Source organism: Trachypithecus francoisi, unplaced genomic scaffold (assembly GCF_009764315.1).
Source record: "Trachypithecus francoisi isolate TF-2019V2 unplaced genomic scaffold, Tfra_2.0 Lachesis_group13, whole genome shotgun sequence".
Taxonomy (NCBI): domain Eukaryota; kingdom Metazoa; phylum Chordata; class Mammalia; order Primates; family Cercopithecidae; genus Trachypithecus; species Trachypithecus francoisi.
The window spans coordinates 2,823,894-2,840,126 of NW_022681458.1; the positions used below are offsets into that span (position 1 = coordinate 2,823,894).

Here is a 16,233-nt window from a genome sequence, read left to right on the forward strand (position 1 = left end):
GAACCGTTGCATTTTGTTTTTTTTTAAGTTTGCAGTGGATGAGACAGTCTTCAGCAAGCTTCTTCTGAGTGTTAAAGCTGGTGTTCCTGTTGTCACCCAGTGACTACCGAGAACTGTTTTTGAGTCAGCACTGGGCTTGGCACAAAAATAGTGAGACAGAGCTTGTGATCTAATTTGAGCAAGCAGCACATCACACGTGAGACCGTCCAGGAGTCATGCGTGACAGGGCCTGATCTGTGCTGAGCTCACCCAGGAGTCATGTGTGACAGGGTGTGATCAGTGCTGAGCTCACCCAGGAGTCATGTGTGACAGAGCGTGATCAGTGCTGACCTCACCCAGGAGTCATGTGTGACAGGGTGTGATCAGTGCTGAGCTCACCCAGGAGTCATGTGTGACAGGGCCTGATCAGTGCTGAGCTCACCCAGGAGTCATGTGTGACAGAGCCTGATCAGTGCTGAGCTCACCCAGGAGTCATGTGTGACAGAGCCTGATCAGTGCTGAGCTCACCCAGGAGTCATGTGTGACAGAGCGTGATCAGTGCTGACCTCACCCAGGAGTCATGCATGACAGGGCGTGATCAGTGCGAAACTCACCCAGGAGTCATGTGTGACAGGGCGTGTTCAGTGCTGAGCTCACCCAGGAGTCATGCATGACAGGGCGTGATCAGTGCGAAACTCACCCAGGAGTCATGTGTGACAGAGCGTGATCAGTGCTAAACTCACCCAGGAGTCATGTGTGACAGAGCGTGATCAGTGCTGACCTCACCCAGGAGTCATGCATGACAGGGCGTGATCAGTGCTGACCTCACCCAGGAGTCATGTGTGACAGGGCGTGTTCAGTACTGAGCTCACCCAGGAGTCATGAGTGACAGGGCATGTTCAGTGCTGAGCTCACCCAGGAGCCATGTGTGGCAGGGCGTGTTCAGTACTGAGCTCACCCAGGAGTCATGAGTGACAGGGCGTGTTCAGTGCTGAGCTCACCCAGGAGCCATGCGTGGCAGGGCGTGATCATTGCTGAGCTGTGGCATAGAGAGAGCCCATGCGGAGGGACGTAGGGACTGGGAGATCAGCACAAGCCACGCTGAGCCAGCAGAGCTCTGCAGAAGGTGGCATTTGCACTGGGACTTGGCAGGTGAGTGGGGCTGGGGCAGAGAGGCAGAGGGTTGTGCATTTCCTGGCCAGCACTGGCACCAGGGAGCTGCCACCGTGGGGAGGCTGCTCTGAGTGGAGCCGATTTTCAGAAGACAAGTATTCGGCAGGGTGGTCCCACACGGAGCGGTGGAGGCAATTGCGGTTCTTGGAGATAGAGAGCCAGGTGGATACTCTGCTTTTTCTCAGTCACTAATTAAATGGATATCTACTGTAGAGCACAAAGAAGAAAATGCGTTCCCATATGCACTCTGTCCAGAGTGAATCCTGCTCACCCTGCAAGCCTTCCTGCAGCCCGTGTTCTGCGCCATCCTCAGAGCTGAGTTCTCTCACTTTGCACGCCTTCCCGCAGCCCGTGTTCTGCGCCTTCCTCACCGCTGAGTTCTCACCATCTTCCTGCCCCATCCTTCATCCTCCACTCAATTTCAGCCACACGTATTTTGTGCACCTCCAGTGGTGTTCCCGTTTTGCTGATCTAAATAATACTATGAAGATTATGCATTTATATGAATTTTCTGAGACCTATTCAGGAAGTAGAATGCAAAAAAAAAAAAAAATTAACCTCATTGAGTTAAAAGTGGGTGGAAAGTTACACGTGTAATTTTTACCGTCCCCAAAAGTTGTCTGGACTCCCTAGGCACATGCGTGAGGGTGTTTATCTGATGACACAGCTGGGAGGCGCCCGTTTCAAGGAAGGTCTGCTGGATCTTGGTGTGTAGCTGGAGACAGGTTGGCATCAGAAAGCAGGGGTCTAGGGTGGGCCACGGTGGGCTTCAGGTGGGGCAGAGGTGGGAGAGTTGGAGGGGACTGGAGAAGGCGGGTCCTGCTTTCTTGAGTGAAATGCAAACACTGGCTCAGCCCAGGTGGCATTCTCAGAATGCCCACTCACAGTGCAAATAACATGGCCTCGGCAGCTGGAGAAGCCTACCTCTGGTGTTAGTGTCTGGTGGAAGTGAGAGGGTGAGAGGACCAGGGAGAGAAAGAGGAGGGGACAGGGTCGGGACCCGGTCCTGTATTCGTGCTCAGTGCCCAGGACAGTGAGCTGACCCCACACTCATTTGAGCTCCAAGAGCCATGAGGAGCAGCTGGTGTAGGGCTTCTGGGTGGACAAAGTGGTTTGCCCTTGAGAGGTTTAGACTGCCCTGCTGTCAAGGGCAAGATGTACCCAGCGTGTTCCTGGGTGGGCAGCGTGGTCGACAGAGGAGGCGCGCCTTCACCGTCCAGCTGGGTTAACTCTGGTATGCAGACACCCTTGATGGCTCCCTCAAGCCTTGTGGCCTGGGATGAGTGATGTTGCTGCTCCGTGCCTCGATCTCCTCTTCTGTGAAACAGGGTCGTAATGGCACCTTCCTCAAACAGTGACTGAGAGATGGATGAGCTAATAAAGGCGATGTTTGGAATCAGATCTGCCAGGTTGGGGGAGCTGTGGGTGTCTTTTCCTGTCCCCCCACCCTCCTCATCCTCCTCACTGTGGCTCAGGGCTATATTTGCAGAGTCACCACCTCCAGCAGGCGTGGATACCATGTGAGTCAGCATGAGTGGGCGCCTGCATCCTCGTGGGTTCCAGGAGGACCCGGGCAGCAAGCAGACCATGGAGGAGGCTTTACTGGGGACGGTTCCTTTGAGGGGCTACTTGGGGAAAATGTCCCTTACCCTCCCCTCCATGACCCCCACCATGCCCCTTCCTTCTGACCTGTATGTGCTGTGCGTATGGGTTGGGGCGAGATTCTGAGCACCCGGAGTCATTGCTGAACAGCAGACGCCTGGAGTTCTCGAGGCAAATAGGTCACGTTATGTTTTCTTTGGAAAGCTTTAACCAGATGATGCCATTGTTAAAATGCCATTAAACTAAACATCATATGACAAGCCAAACAAATCCTTGCATGAATATCAAGAGCCGCAGTGGCCTCCCACGGTGGATGTGTGTGCCCGAAATAACAGCAGGCCCTTCAGAGGTGAAGGGATCTTTGGATTGGATGTGGCTCATTTTGGAAGTCACATTCAGTCAGAGCGGAATCTGGTCTCATTAACCAGGGTCAAGCCACGCAGATGGTTAAAGATCCTCTAAGACTGTCCGAGCGCGTGTTTTTCAGTAGCACTGATAGATCTCAGGAGACACTGGCTATATTTTCCCCTGGCTGCTTGCTGCTATGTAGGGAAAATGAGAGGATTCAGCCCAGAGTCAACACTAATGGTAGGTTGCTTTATTTTGAACGAAGCTTTTTATAGTGAGCACAGGAAAGCTGACCTTTTGCTTTTCAAAGTCACTTAGCTTCTGCATTTCCTGGTCTTCTGTTAGGTTACTAATAAGTGTTTAAGGATTTATCTTTTTGGTGTGTAAAATGGTCTTGAAAATCAAATGAGGTATAAAATTGGTAACGTGCATGTCCTAGAAAAAGTGAAGTCAGTGGCCAAACTAGAAAATCAGAAATCAGCATCATACTTTCTTTTTTGAAACCATGGCCATGTTCTTTTCGTTGGGACCTCTGCCTGTCGCAAGCTAACAAGCAGGTCCATGGAAGGCACCGGGCATTCGGGCCACAGGTCAGCGCGGCCCTCCCTCCACATGGCCCTCCCTCCACATGGCCCTCTCTCCGCGTGGAGTAACACTCACCGCGATATTTCTGCCTCTGCAGACTCCGCGTGCAGCAGCGCCCCAGGCTCCGGACCCAGCTCACCTAACAACAGCTCCGGGAGCGTCAGCGCAGAGAACGGCATCGCGCCCGCCGTCCCCAGCATCCCGGCGGAGGTCAGTGCCAGGCGTTTGTCCTGTGTCCCATGGCGAGAGTCGGACTTGGGACAGATGGGCTCGAAATGACCCCACTTTGCACTTGCCCTTCACTCTTCACCTTCCAGTTTGGGGTGAGGGAAAATGGCCTGTGAACCTTCCTGAAAAGGACGCAGTTGGAGGTTGCTTAACCCTCCTGCCTTCCTCTCATCACAGACATCTCCTTGTATTTTGAACACACTCGTTCCAGGCACGTCGGGGACAGCCCTGAGCCTGGTCCTTTCTCCTGACCTCTTCCAGAGCAGATGTCCCTAGATGGTGTCACAGCACAAGCCCACACGTGGCAGTTGCTCTAGGTAAACAGGACCCTGCTGCCCGGCTCACTGTGGTCGCCAGTGTCTGAGGGTGGCTGAGAAGCCATGGGCACGTGGGCATAGTTGTTAAGTGAGACTTAAAATTTTTTATTTCGTATTGAGAAATACACAACGCAATGTTGGCCAACAAACCATGTGTCAGGGCCGACTGGAGCGTCACCTGTGGTCAGCACGGCAGGGCCGGCCAAAGCCACAGAGCGGGGAGCTTTTCCAGGCATCTCAGACCACAGAGCTCAGCACCCCTGGTCCCCTGCCTTCATCAGACCCCAAGTGGTGCCACAGGCTGGGAAGCACGTTGGCAAACTAAAGAGGAGTCAGGGGACGCCTGGAGTCCCTGGGTGGGAAAGATGTCGGAGACGCAGGAGCCGAGCGGCAAGGCAGGGAGGAGTGGTGCCCAGGCTGACAGAGTCACGCCCTGACCACACCCAGAGGTTTTCCAGGGCAGCAGGTCCCAGGACCTCACTCTGTATCTTGAGCTCCTTCGCGCCCTCTGTCTTTATCCCACACGTGTCTCGAGCACCTTGTGCCAGGCCCAGGGACGGAGCCAGGCCCAGGGACGGAGCCAGGCAGACAGCAAGGACCCGCCCCCCACTCCCCACAATGCCCCACTGAGGAGGAGAGGCCACCTCCAGAGCACGGGGAAGAGGAGAGAGGCAGAGAGAGGCAGTCCCATGGGCTGAGTGGTGCCCTGGGCCTGGGTCAGCCTGACCGTGGGGCAGGGTGGGAGGGGGAGGCTTTGGCAGTGAGTTTTCTGATGAGTTGAGCTGGAAATGCTGTCTGGCTTCGCGGGGCACAGTTCTACTGAGTGGGAGGTTCCTTCCGAATTCTCTCCAACTTACAGAAGGCTATAATTTATTAAATATAGTTATTGACTTTCCTTCTTAAATATTTAGAAATGAATCCTGCCCTTCCAGAGGATTGGCAAATCTTAGCTGGGATACAGAGGCATGAGTGTTTAGCATTTTCATTTCAAATTTCAAGACCGTTTATGTATAAACATTTTTAGAGACTAGAATTACTGCTAGGAATGAATTTTGCACTTTGCCTCCAGGCTGCTTAATCCCCATTTTCTCTTATTCTTTTTACTTCATACATCGATTTCTTTTATTACCTGTCTTCAGCCTGCCAGCTTCAGTACTTATTTAGATGATTAGAAGTTTTAACAGTCCTCTGTATGGCTGTGGTCATAGCTGAGGTCTACCAGTAATAAGCCTTATAATGCAACCTAGAAATTACTTCCTGCCCTGTGAGGTTAACACTGGTTGCATCTTGTTGATTGTGGTCCTAGATACATGTTTTTATTTAAAATAGGGCACTTGTGTACATGGTAGTTAATACTGGAACAGTACCTTGTTTGGGTGGGTCTCCGTCATTCCAGTTCTGTGTTAATTTTTACAAATCGTGATATGTAAATGAAGCTACTGGAAATTAATAGAACGTGTAGAAGGAGTTGCAGGAAATACCGAGAGGTGCCATTGTTCATGTCCCACATCAGACGTTCATTAGAGTGGGCAGGGGCAGCCTTTGCGTGTTGGATCACACCCAGGCACCCTTTCTGGGTTTCAGTATCGCTAGAGTTGGACAGGTCTCTGAGAACGCCCGTGCTTCACAGCCAGCGCCTGGTTCTCCGTTCCCACGTGGTGCAGAGGCTAGTGAGCCTGCCCATCAGAACGGGCATCTTGAGTGGATGGGGGGCATGGCGGGAGCAGGGGCCTGCCAGCCTGGCTCTCAGCACTGCCTTTTCTGTTCACCCTGGGGCCCCCAGAAACACTACTATACCTTGAAGGCCCCCCGGACCCAGGGAAACCCAGTGTGCCAGGCACCTCCTCCTTTCTAGAGCCAGAGAAGCCCAGTGTGCCGGGCACCTCCTCCTCTACAGGGCCAGGGAAGCCCAGTGTGTCATCCAGGCACTTAAAGGGACAGCTCCTCTGTGGCCGTTGCTCCTGTTATTTACATGCGTGCCTCGATGCTCTGACTTCAGGCCCGCGGACTTTGCCTCTGAACACATCCTAGGGTGAGGTCCGGGGGGCTCCAGCCTCCCGCAGGGCTCAGCCCCGAGACGGCAGATGGCAGAGCGCCCTGCGATTTCTCAAGTGGACCAGTCAGCCTCTCCAAGGAACAAATTCTCAGAAGGCTCCTTTAGTTCCAGAAATGGGCTTAAAAAAACCAAAAAAACCAAACAAACAAAAGAAACCTTGCTTACAAAGGAAATAGAAACTTTGCAAACATTAGAACATCTCCTTATTTTGTTCCCAAATGATAACACAAGCACACTTGTGCTTTCCTGGAAATCACAAGCATTTTCTCTACAGCATAACTTACTGGTAATTCTTTAACTTTTGACAAAAAAAAATTGTCTAGGAAACATGTTTTTCTCAGTAGCCCTTTAATCATTACTTACACAGTGTAATATGTGAGCAAATCTAAAGTGAGTTGCAGGGTTTCCTCTGGGGCGAAGTGCGCTGTGAATTTGCTCCTAAGTGAGAAGGCTGGACTTTCTGTTCTGTAGGAACAACCTGAGTGTAAGTGTTTGTCAGGCAAAGCATTTCTTCATGTCCCCATGGGCCACTCATATGTCTTTTGGGAAATGTCTCTTCAGATCCTTTGCCCACTTTTATATGGGCTGCTTTGGGTTTTGCTGGTGAGTTGCTGGAGTTCCCCGCATATTCTGGATACTCTTCCCTTGTCGGATGAATAACTTGCACATTTCCCCTTTCCGCAGGTCATCTCTTCACTCTGGTGATTTTTTTCCTTTGCTGTGCAGAAGCTTTTTAGCTGAGCAGAGTCCCAGTTGTCTGTTTTCGTTTTTGTTGCCTGTGCTTTTGAGGTCTTAGTCATAAATCTTCCACAATAGGCAAGAGGCAGAATCAACCCCAGTGTCCTTCAGTGGATGAATAGTCAGAGAAAATGTGGTGCTGTACACAGTGGAGTACTATGCAGCCATCAGAAAGGATGGAATCCTGACATTTGCAGCAACACAGATGGAACTAGAGACCTTCACGTTAAGTGAGCTAAGCCAGGGACAGAAAGACAAACATCGCATTTTCTCGTTCATCTGGGGGAGCTAAAAAAGTTGCTGTTGTGGAGATAGACAGTATAATGGAATCTGTTTATTCGTTGTTAATGTTAGTTTCTGGCAAGGAGATTTTTATCTGCCAAACCCCACTAACTAGCATGATTACATCAACATTTATTCATTATCTGTTTGCCCATTCATTCAGCAGACATTCCTTGAGTAGCTATTGTGTAGGGGATATAGTGGTGATAAACTAATGTCCTTTTTAGCAAAACACATTCATTCTACAAGATGTTAAATATCACAGCAGTTCAAGTCCTTGGAGACTGTTGCTGCTGACCCTTCGTGTGTGGCCTTCTAATCCTTACTCCTGGCTTATGTTTGCTTTACCCAAGCCCATTCTTTAAAAGTTACATGATCTATAACCTGTTTTTCTAACTTAATGTATCACAAACAAGTGTCCAAGTAATCACCCAAGATTGTTCCTAACCCCCAGAGTGTCGGGATGTGCGACGCCCTCCGTTCTGTGAACACCGAGGTGCTGGGGAAGCCACATTGCTCTGCCCTGCCTGCTGGGTGCTCAGCCCCACGGCCAAGGCTTCATGGGCATCAGGCCTTCTCCTAATTTCTTAACGTTGCACCCCAAGAGTGGAGCTCTAGGATCAAAGGTTAGACTGATTCTGAAGGCCTTTGCCATAGACTGCCAAATTGTCCCGCAGAAAGGATGCCGCTAACTGCTCTGTAGTCCACCCAACAGCGCTGGCGGCTCCTCTAGGCCAAGGTAGTATTATCATTTTTCCAAAATGTTTGCCAAATTTTTGAGTTTCAAAAGACGTTTCCGGATGACCATAATGTGTTTTCCTGAACGTCTTCCGCTTCCTGAGCTCTGCCGTCACTGGTCTTCACCGCGTGCTTTTCTCACTGTTAGTCATTTGATTTGCAAGCTCTCTGTGCTGACCCTCATCTGCCTCATACGTGGTCGGTATTGTTGTCATCATTGCCTGCCTTTCATAGAAGCAGTTGTTTTATGATTTTATTTTTAATTTGTGTGGGTACATAATGTACATATTTATGGGGTACGTGAGATGTTTTGATACAGGCCTGCAATGCGTAATTGTCACGTCATGCAAAGTGTGGGGTGCCCATCCTCTCAAGCATTTATCCTTTGTGTAACAATCCAGTCATACCCTTATAGTTATTTTTAAATGTACAATTAAATTTTATTTCCTTTTTGGTTTCTGCTTTTCTTGTTGTCTGGAAAGACATGGCCAACTACAAAAAGGCATTGTAAAGTATATTATCCTAGAAACTGCAAAACGGCATTGGAAACTATATTATCCTAGATTTCCTTCTGACTATTCTGTGGTAAATAATCAAACTGAATAGAAATCAACACGATGATGCTGGACAAGGTGACAGAAGAACTCGTATCGCGGGGAGGAAACTGGAGCCGTGAATTGGGCTTTCATGTTGTGGTGCGTGTTGAAATCTCATGCTCTCGTTGCTGTATCATTTGCTACACGTATGTTTGCACTCATATATCAGAATTCAGTGCAGGCTGCCACAGGTGTTTTCATCGTGGTTTTTCTTGGTGTATATTGCTGATGTTTGGCCGTAACAGACCGTGACAGTCATCGTGTGTTCTGTCCCCAGACGAGTTTGGCACACAGACTTGTGACGCGAGAAGGCTCAGCCGCTCCACTTCCCCTCTACACGTCGCCGTCCCTGCCCAACATCACGCTGGGCCTGCCTGCCACCGGCCCTGCTGCTGTAAGTCAGCCCCTGTGGGTCCATGTGGCGTGGGGTGGCAGTGATGGGCCCTTCCACCCCAGCATCCCTGGCTGTGCTTTCCAGGGCACGGCGGGCCAGCGGGATGCGGAGAGACTCGCCCTTCCCGCCCTCCAGCAGCGGCTCTCCCTTTTCCCTGGCACCCACCTCACTCCCTACCTGAGCACCTCGCCCTTGGAGCGGGACGGAGGGGCAGCGCACAGCCCTCTTCTGCAGCACATGGTCTTACTGGAGCAGCCGCCGGCACAAGCGCCACTCGTCACAGGTGAGCACAGATGGGCCTGGGTGCAGCCAGGCTCCGAGGCTACCCGTGCTCTGGATGGCCCCCGGCCCTCGCCTGCCTTTGGAGGAGACGAAGGCACACCTGTCCCACCCCCACAGTTCCCAAACACACATCCCCGTCACGTAATGTAGCTGCTGTGACTGCAGTGAAGATCCACGCCTCACTCCCAGAGTCAGGTAGATGGAGTGGAAGCGGAAGTCACCTCCCCTTTCTCACCTTTTGGGAGAGGCCACTGGCTCTTGCAGTTTGGGTTTCTGTCTGGACCAAGCTGAGCCAGCACTGGAAGCCCAGAACTGACTCTTGTGGTCAGTTGGTGTTAGCAGAACTTTTACAAATGTGCACTGTCTGGGGGTGTGGTTACATTTAGAAAAATACAATTTAGAGAAAAATGGGAACTTCCTTATGAAATTACATAGCAACAGCAATATGAAAGTGTCACTTCAGAAATGAGGGAGCACCGGCCAGGCATGGTGACTCACACCTGTAACCCCAGCAGTTTGGGATGCCGAGGCAGGCGGATCACCTGAGGTCAGGAGTTCAAGACCAGCCTGACTAACATGGTGAAACCCTGTCTCTACTAAAAATACAAAAATTAGCTGGGCATGGTGGTGCACACCTGTAACCCCAGCTACTCGGGAGGCTGAGGCAGGAGAATCGCTTGAAACCGGAAGGCAGAGGTTGCAGTGAGCCAAGATGGTGCTACTGCACTCCAGCCTGGGCGACAGAGTGAGACTCTATCTCAAAAATAAATAAATAAGTAAGTGAGGGAGCCTCTACCTACCTCCTTGCCATGCGGGTCATGATTATACATCTTCACAGCTTTGGGTTTGGCTTCCTGGAAATCTGTTGTTGCCAATGCAAAGCTGAAATACCCTCAGAGCTGCCCTGTGAAACTCTGGCAGTGAACTTGGTGGAAACTCGGGCTCGGCATGTTGTAGGGGGCTGTGCTGCAGGGTGCGTGGGACTGAGGGCTGGCTTGGGTGGGCTTGGGCCTCTGGCTTGACTAGTCTGGTGGATTTTGGTGTTTTCTTGTTTTGTGCTGCCCATGTGTCTCTGTTTAGACAGAGAGGATTCTTTCTTATTCCTTCTTTGCCCAGAAGCCACATGGGGCGATCTTTGTTTGGTGTCTGAGCCCCTTTCTGTTTGTCTCTCCAGAAGCTTGAATTCGTGTCCCTGCCTGTCTAGAGCAAAGGAGCCCGTGGTGTGACGAGGGAGGGGCAACCCTCACAGTGCCTCTCTGAGCTCCAGCCACGGTGGCAGGCACGGGGATCTCTCTGGAGGAATGTATCTGAGATTGCGTCTGAGTCTCTTAGATGCTGTAGAGCAGCTAGCATGAGGGTGGGTAGTGAACCGCACCTGAGTTTCTCTCTCGTATCTTTTAAAAACGTAAAATATGCCTGATCCTTCAGGATTCCTGGGATTCACTTCGTCAGAGACGTTTCTGTTTGTCACTCATCTTCTTTCCTTCTCTAAGTCAGTTTATGATGCGTAATTAAGTAATATGCGTAATCTTGTATATCAGGTGTTTGGAAAACAGCCTTTTTGATAGAACCTGAATATCGAGTTTGCATGGATCTCACCTCTCTGAGAAACGTGCTGAACCTGGCATTGCTTCTTCCCTGTGTATAGTCAGTCCTCTTTTCCTCCCAGGTGCAACTTGCTCATTGGCATGGGGACCTGCCCACGGTGCCCTCCCCAGGCCCTGTAGTGCCAGGGGGCCCATGCATGGCTGTCCAGCTGGCTCTGGCTTTGCTTTACACCTGTGCCCAGCAAGCCTCTCCAGTCCCGTGCCACCACCTCCAAAACTCTGCAAGCCCCTTCCTCCTGCATGGCCTCCCCAGGTTGCCAGCGGCTCATCCTGCCAACCCCCTGGCTGGGAGCCTCAGAGCCAGTGTCACGTGTACAGCGTAGTCCCAGCTTTCTCCTGCTCCGTGACCCTGGGAAGCCACTCGTGCTCTGTGCGCCTTGTTTTCCCATCTGGGAAGCGGGGACGCTACGCGGTCTGCCCCCGTGCGCCTGATGAGGGTTAAGTGGGCTGTGCACTCATATGCCCCTGCGGGTGTTGGCAGCGTTGCCTTGTTCTTCTTCACCTGCCACCTCCCACACTCTCTCACTGCCCCAGCCGGCCCCGTCTGGCCTCAGTGCCTCAGGACCCTCCCCCAGCCCCGCCATGAGTAAGGCCCTCATTTGGAACCCGCTGGGATTGCCCCATCCTCTTGTGGGAAGAAGCCTCCTGCACAGGTTCCTGCCCCTCCAGTCTGTCCTTCTGCAGCCACCGGACCCTCCTTGAAGGCCTGGAGGCCCCCACGCTGTCTAGAGCAGTACTAGACAGGTCAGGAGCCACCAGCCACGGGGAGCTGCCAATAGAAAGTCAGAATTAGAATTCAGTGGCCAATAGAAAGTCAGAGTTAGAATTCGGTTTGCCAGGCGCGGTGGCTCATGCCTATAATCCCAGCACTTTGGGAGGCTGAGGTGGGCGGATCACAAGGTCAGGAGATCAAGACCATCCTGGCTAACATGGTGAAACCTTGTCTCTACTAAAAATTAAAAAAAAAAAAAAAAAAAATACCCGGGCATGGTGGCAGGTGCCTTAAGTCGCAGCTACTCCAGAGGCTGAGGTAGGAAAATGGCCTGAACCCAGGAGGCGGAGGTTGCAGTGAGCCAAGATCACGCCACTGCACTCCAGCCTGGGTGACAGAGCGAGACTCCATCTCAAAAAAAAAAAAAAAAAAAAGAATTAGAATTCAGTTTCTAGTCACATGTGCACCACATCCAGTGCACGGCCGCAGTGCCCGCGAATGTTCTCATTGTCACAGAAGGTCCTGGCAGGGCGGCACTGGCCTGGAGTGAAGTCCCAGCTTGTGAGCAGGAACTCCAGCCTTGTTCTACAAGTCTCGTTTCTCTTCCCTAGTCCAGCACAGCAGCCAGGCCAGCCAGCTCAATGCTGGACCAGGCCGCAGCCGGCCCCCAGAGCCAAGGCTCTTTCCCAGGGCCCTTTTCCCCATCAGGCATGGTTCATCTGCCCCCTCATCCCAGGCCTCCAGCCCTGCCCCAGCCCTGCCTTGTTGCTCCGTCCCTGGACCACGCTGCGTCTTCGTTTCCGTGTTCTGCCCTTTCCTGCAGTTTTTGATGAACTCCTGCTTGAGTTGGTCTCTGGACAGCAGTGCCTGTGTTTTCCTGGCCCACAGACAGACCCACCTTCTCGCGGGCAGTCATGGTGCATAGGTGAATAGGATATCAAAGCTGGAACAGCCTCCAGTCACAAATGCTTTGAAACAAAGGCCTCTGTGGGTGAGGTCACCAGCGGAGACCAGAGGGGTGAGCCGTGGTCCAGGGTCTCCCGGAGCTGCCTCCTACATGCCACATACCTCCAGTCAGCCCCTTTCCACACCGCTCTGGGCAGCTGCTCGCCAGTCACAGGCTTGGCGTGCCTCTTCTATATCCCTGTTTATGTGCTGCTCCCGTGGTCACTATGGACTCAGATCTTTGCAGAGTGGCTGGTACATTCTCGGAGGTTAGTCTCTGCATAACCAGCTGAGGCAGGGAGTGGAGCTCAGGAGCCCATTCCTGGCTGAGAAGGAGAGTGTGCAGAGCCCTGTGCTGCTGCTTTACTTGGACACAAAACTGTAGGCATGATCATTGCCTGGGCAGCCCAGCTAAGTCCTCTGTGGTGCCCGTGTGGCTGAGAAGCAGGACTTTGAGAACCGTGTAACCTGCTGTCAGGACCCGAGAGACAGGGCCCCCAAGACCCAGGAGGATCTTGGTAGTGCAGCTTGTGGAGGAGAATGCTGGAGACCAGGGCTGTGCCGCAGGTGGGCCTAAGGAAGGCTTCTCGGAGAAGTGGCATCAGAGCTGAGATCTCAGTAGGAGCCTGCAGGCGGAGAGGGAAGGGCCCAGGTAGAGGGAGATGTGTGTGCCTGCTGGAGGTGACCTTGTCACAGATCTTTCTAGTATCCTGGCCACACAGAGCCTGCCACCAGCGTCTTAAGGCTACTGCCTTCCTGAACTGGCAGTGGAGATCCACTGTCCTGCAGTCACACGCTGAGTGGAGGGTGTCCCTGGCTTCTGTGTTAGCAATTGCGTGCTACCATTTAGGCCTGATTTCACCCAAAAACAGCGAGTCCCAGGAAGGGCTTGAGCACAGCTGGCCGTGGTTCATGTCCCATAACTGGTATACGAGGCTGTGGTCCTCAGCCCTGGCCTGGCCTCAGCTCCATCCCCAGAAGCTCAGACAGACACTGATTGGTCCAAGTGGGTCCAGAGCATGCAGATTGTTCCTTGGGCGGCCAGGATTACAAACGGTGAGTCAGATGTAACTGTTGCCTGATTTACTTCTCAATGGAAGGATTTTAAAGAATTTCACAGAAAAAAAGCAATGGAAATACACCAGATGGACTTTTAAGGACTCAGGCACCCTGAATTGTTCATCTCATGTGAATTCATCGCTTAAACAGATTCCCAGTGTGCGAAGACCAACTCTTCAAATCTGGGTTTGGAACTTGAGAGCAACCCAGTCTTTCGCCTTCTTTTTTCTTAAATCCCCATACCTGGTGGGGTGTGTCTAAGTGATGCGTTTGCAAACTCACTAATTAGTTTGGGTATTGCTGAGCAGTGTGTGCTAAAACTTAGACCCTGGTTGACTGGGTGCATTCCAGGGTGCGCCCTCAGGAACTGTCATTGCAGTTATTGTGATTGCGTGTTAGAGTGTGGACTTCCAGGGAAGCTGGCCCCCCAGCACAGTTCAGGCTCAGCGCCAAGTCCCTCCAGGAGGAGCAGGAGCCAGCAGCCATAGGGACATAGCCGTCCAGCGCCAAGAACCAGTGTCAGCTGTTGCTCCTGCACTGGACACACGGAGGGGCTTCTGCCAGTGCTCTGGGCAGAAGGAGCAGAAGCTGGGAAAACCCTGGCTAAGGTGCCCAGTGGAGGAGCCCAGAGCAAGGGGCCACTGGGACCACAAGAACCAGGCTCTGCCCCACACCCCACCCAGCACCACACAGCCAACCCCTGCAGTTGGGTCACCGACCACAGAATTGTATCCTGATGGACTAGGATTTTATGCTCGAAAGTCCCTGACAGTGTATTCTGAAGACCACATCATGGTCTGTCATCAGAAGCTCTTGTTAATGATCTCAGGGATCCAAACTGGAAACCACCCAGCCAGCAAATCACATTGGTCTGCAGAGGCCAGGGCACCGCTTTTCAGGATACCCACGGGTAAGGTGTCCCCGTGTGTGGCGGCCCTGGGGTTTGCACCCTAGAGGCAGTGGAGTGAAATTCTGAGTGGGCGAGATAGGCTGAGAGAGAGTGAGGGGCTGGCCCCTGGGGAGTGCAACTGGAAAAGGAACAGGGCCAGTCTGCACAGGGGTCTCTGCTCACGCCAGTTCTGAAAGTGAAGCCCTGTTCCCATGGGGCACAGGCCTGTGTCCCAGAGTGAAGCTGGTGGCCTGGGAAATCCCTGGGCCCATGCGGAGGGTGGCGGGAGGCAGAGACCTGGACGAAAAGGGGCTGGGGGGCACTGTGCAGCCCCCACTCACACTGCTGGCTCGAGTCACTTGTTCCTTATCATGTGTCACACCGGAAAGCTGAGTCCTATGAAATTGGCATGTCCTTCTCCTCCTCTGCAGAGGGCCAGGCCTGCGCAGGGGACTGTGTAGCTCATCACCGCCTCCACCCCTGAATGGTATGCACACTAAGGCTTTGGGGGAAAGCTCTGCTAAGGAAAAAGTCTTTCAGCTTCCTATTGCTTTCTGAGACGAGACCTTTTCAGCAACTACGCAGCCTTTGCATCCCCTGAAGGCAGCTTCGTGTGACTGACTTCCTTATTTCTTCCATGAACTAGTTCAAGCCCACGTAATACCCACAGCAACAATTGATAAATTCTGAAATGCCTTTTTTTTTCTTTCTTCTTTTTTCTTTTTTAAGACCGAGTCTCGTTCTGTCACCCAGGCTGTAGTGCATTGGCATGATCTGGGCTCACTGCAACCTTGCCTTCCAGGTTCAAGCGATTCTCCTGCCTCAGCCTCCTGAGTAGCTGGAATTACAGGCGTGTGCCACCATGAGCAGCTAATTTTTGTATTTTTAGTAGAGACGGGGTTTCACCATGTTGGCCAGGCTGACCTCAGGTGATCCACCCACCTCGGCCTCCCGAAGTGCTAGGATTACAGCCACCGCGCCCAGCCTGAAATGCCCTCTTTATGATGCTTTACTTTTTTCTTTTTTTAACCTTTTCAGGGAATGGTTCTGACATAATACCCACGTCAACAACTGATAATTCTGAAATACCTTCTTTAGGATGGTTTACTTTTTTTTTTTTTTAACGTTTTCAGGGAATGATTCTGAATGGATTTTTAGTCATTCACTTTAATTTAGTAGCCAAGCATTGATAATAAAATTTAAGATAATGTATCTTTCCGGAAAGTTGTGGGGTTGGGTGAAAAGGGATGGTGGTTTAGAGAACACTGGTGAATAACTTTTGAAAAGGTAGCGAAGAGCAGTCTTGCTGGGGGTCATGCTGGGGGTCTTGCTGGTGTCTTGCTGGAGGTCTTGCTGGGGGTCTGGCTGGTGTCTTGCTGGTGTCTTGCTGGGGGTCATGCTGGGGGTCTTGCTGGGGGTCATGCTGGGGGTCTTGCTGGGGGTCTGGCTGGTGTCTTGCTGGTGTCTTGCTGGGGGTCATGCTGGGGGTCTTGCTGGGGGTCTGGCTGGTGTCTTGCTGGTGTCTTGCTGGGGGTCTTGCTGGGGGTCTGGCTGGTGTCTTGCTGGGGGTCATGCTGGGGGTCTTGCTGGAGGTCTTGCTGGGGGTCTGGCTGGTGTCTTGCTGGTGTCTTGCTGGGGGTCTTGCTGGGGGTCATGCTGGGGGTCTTGCTGGGGGTCTTGCTGGTGTCTTGCTGGTGTCTTGC

At 52.2% G+C, this 16,233-nt stretch overlaps 1 protein-coding gene across 10 annotated transcripts in view; it reads left to right on the top strand.

Moving 5' to 3' along the window:
* The window catches only part of HDAC4 (histone deacetylase 4), a 351,316-nt gene that overhangs the window by 258,669 nt on the left and 76,414 nt on the right, over window positions 1-16,233 (top strand). For all 10 annotated transcript variants that reach the window (XM_033229648.1, XM_033229654.1, XM_033229652.1 and 7 more), the window contains 3 exons: window positions 3,785-3,897; window positions 8,920-9,036; window positions 9,121-9,319. In XM_033229648.1, the coding sequence (XP_033085539.1) occupies window positions 3,785-3,897; window positions 8,920-9,036; window positions 9,121-9,319 (429 nt within the window). The remainder of the gene's footprint in view (window positions 1-3,784; window positions 3,898-8,919; window positions 9,037-9,120; window positions 9,320-16,233) is intronic.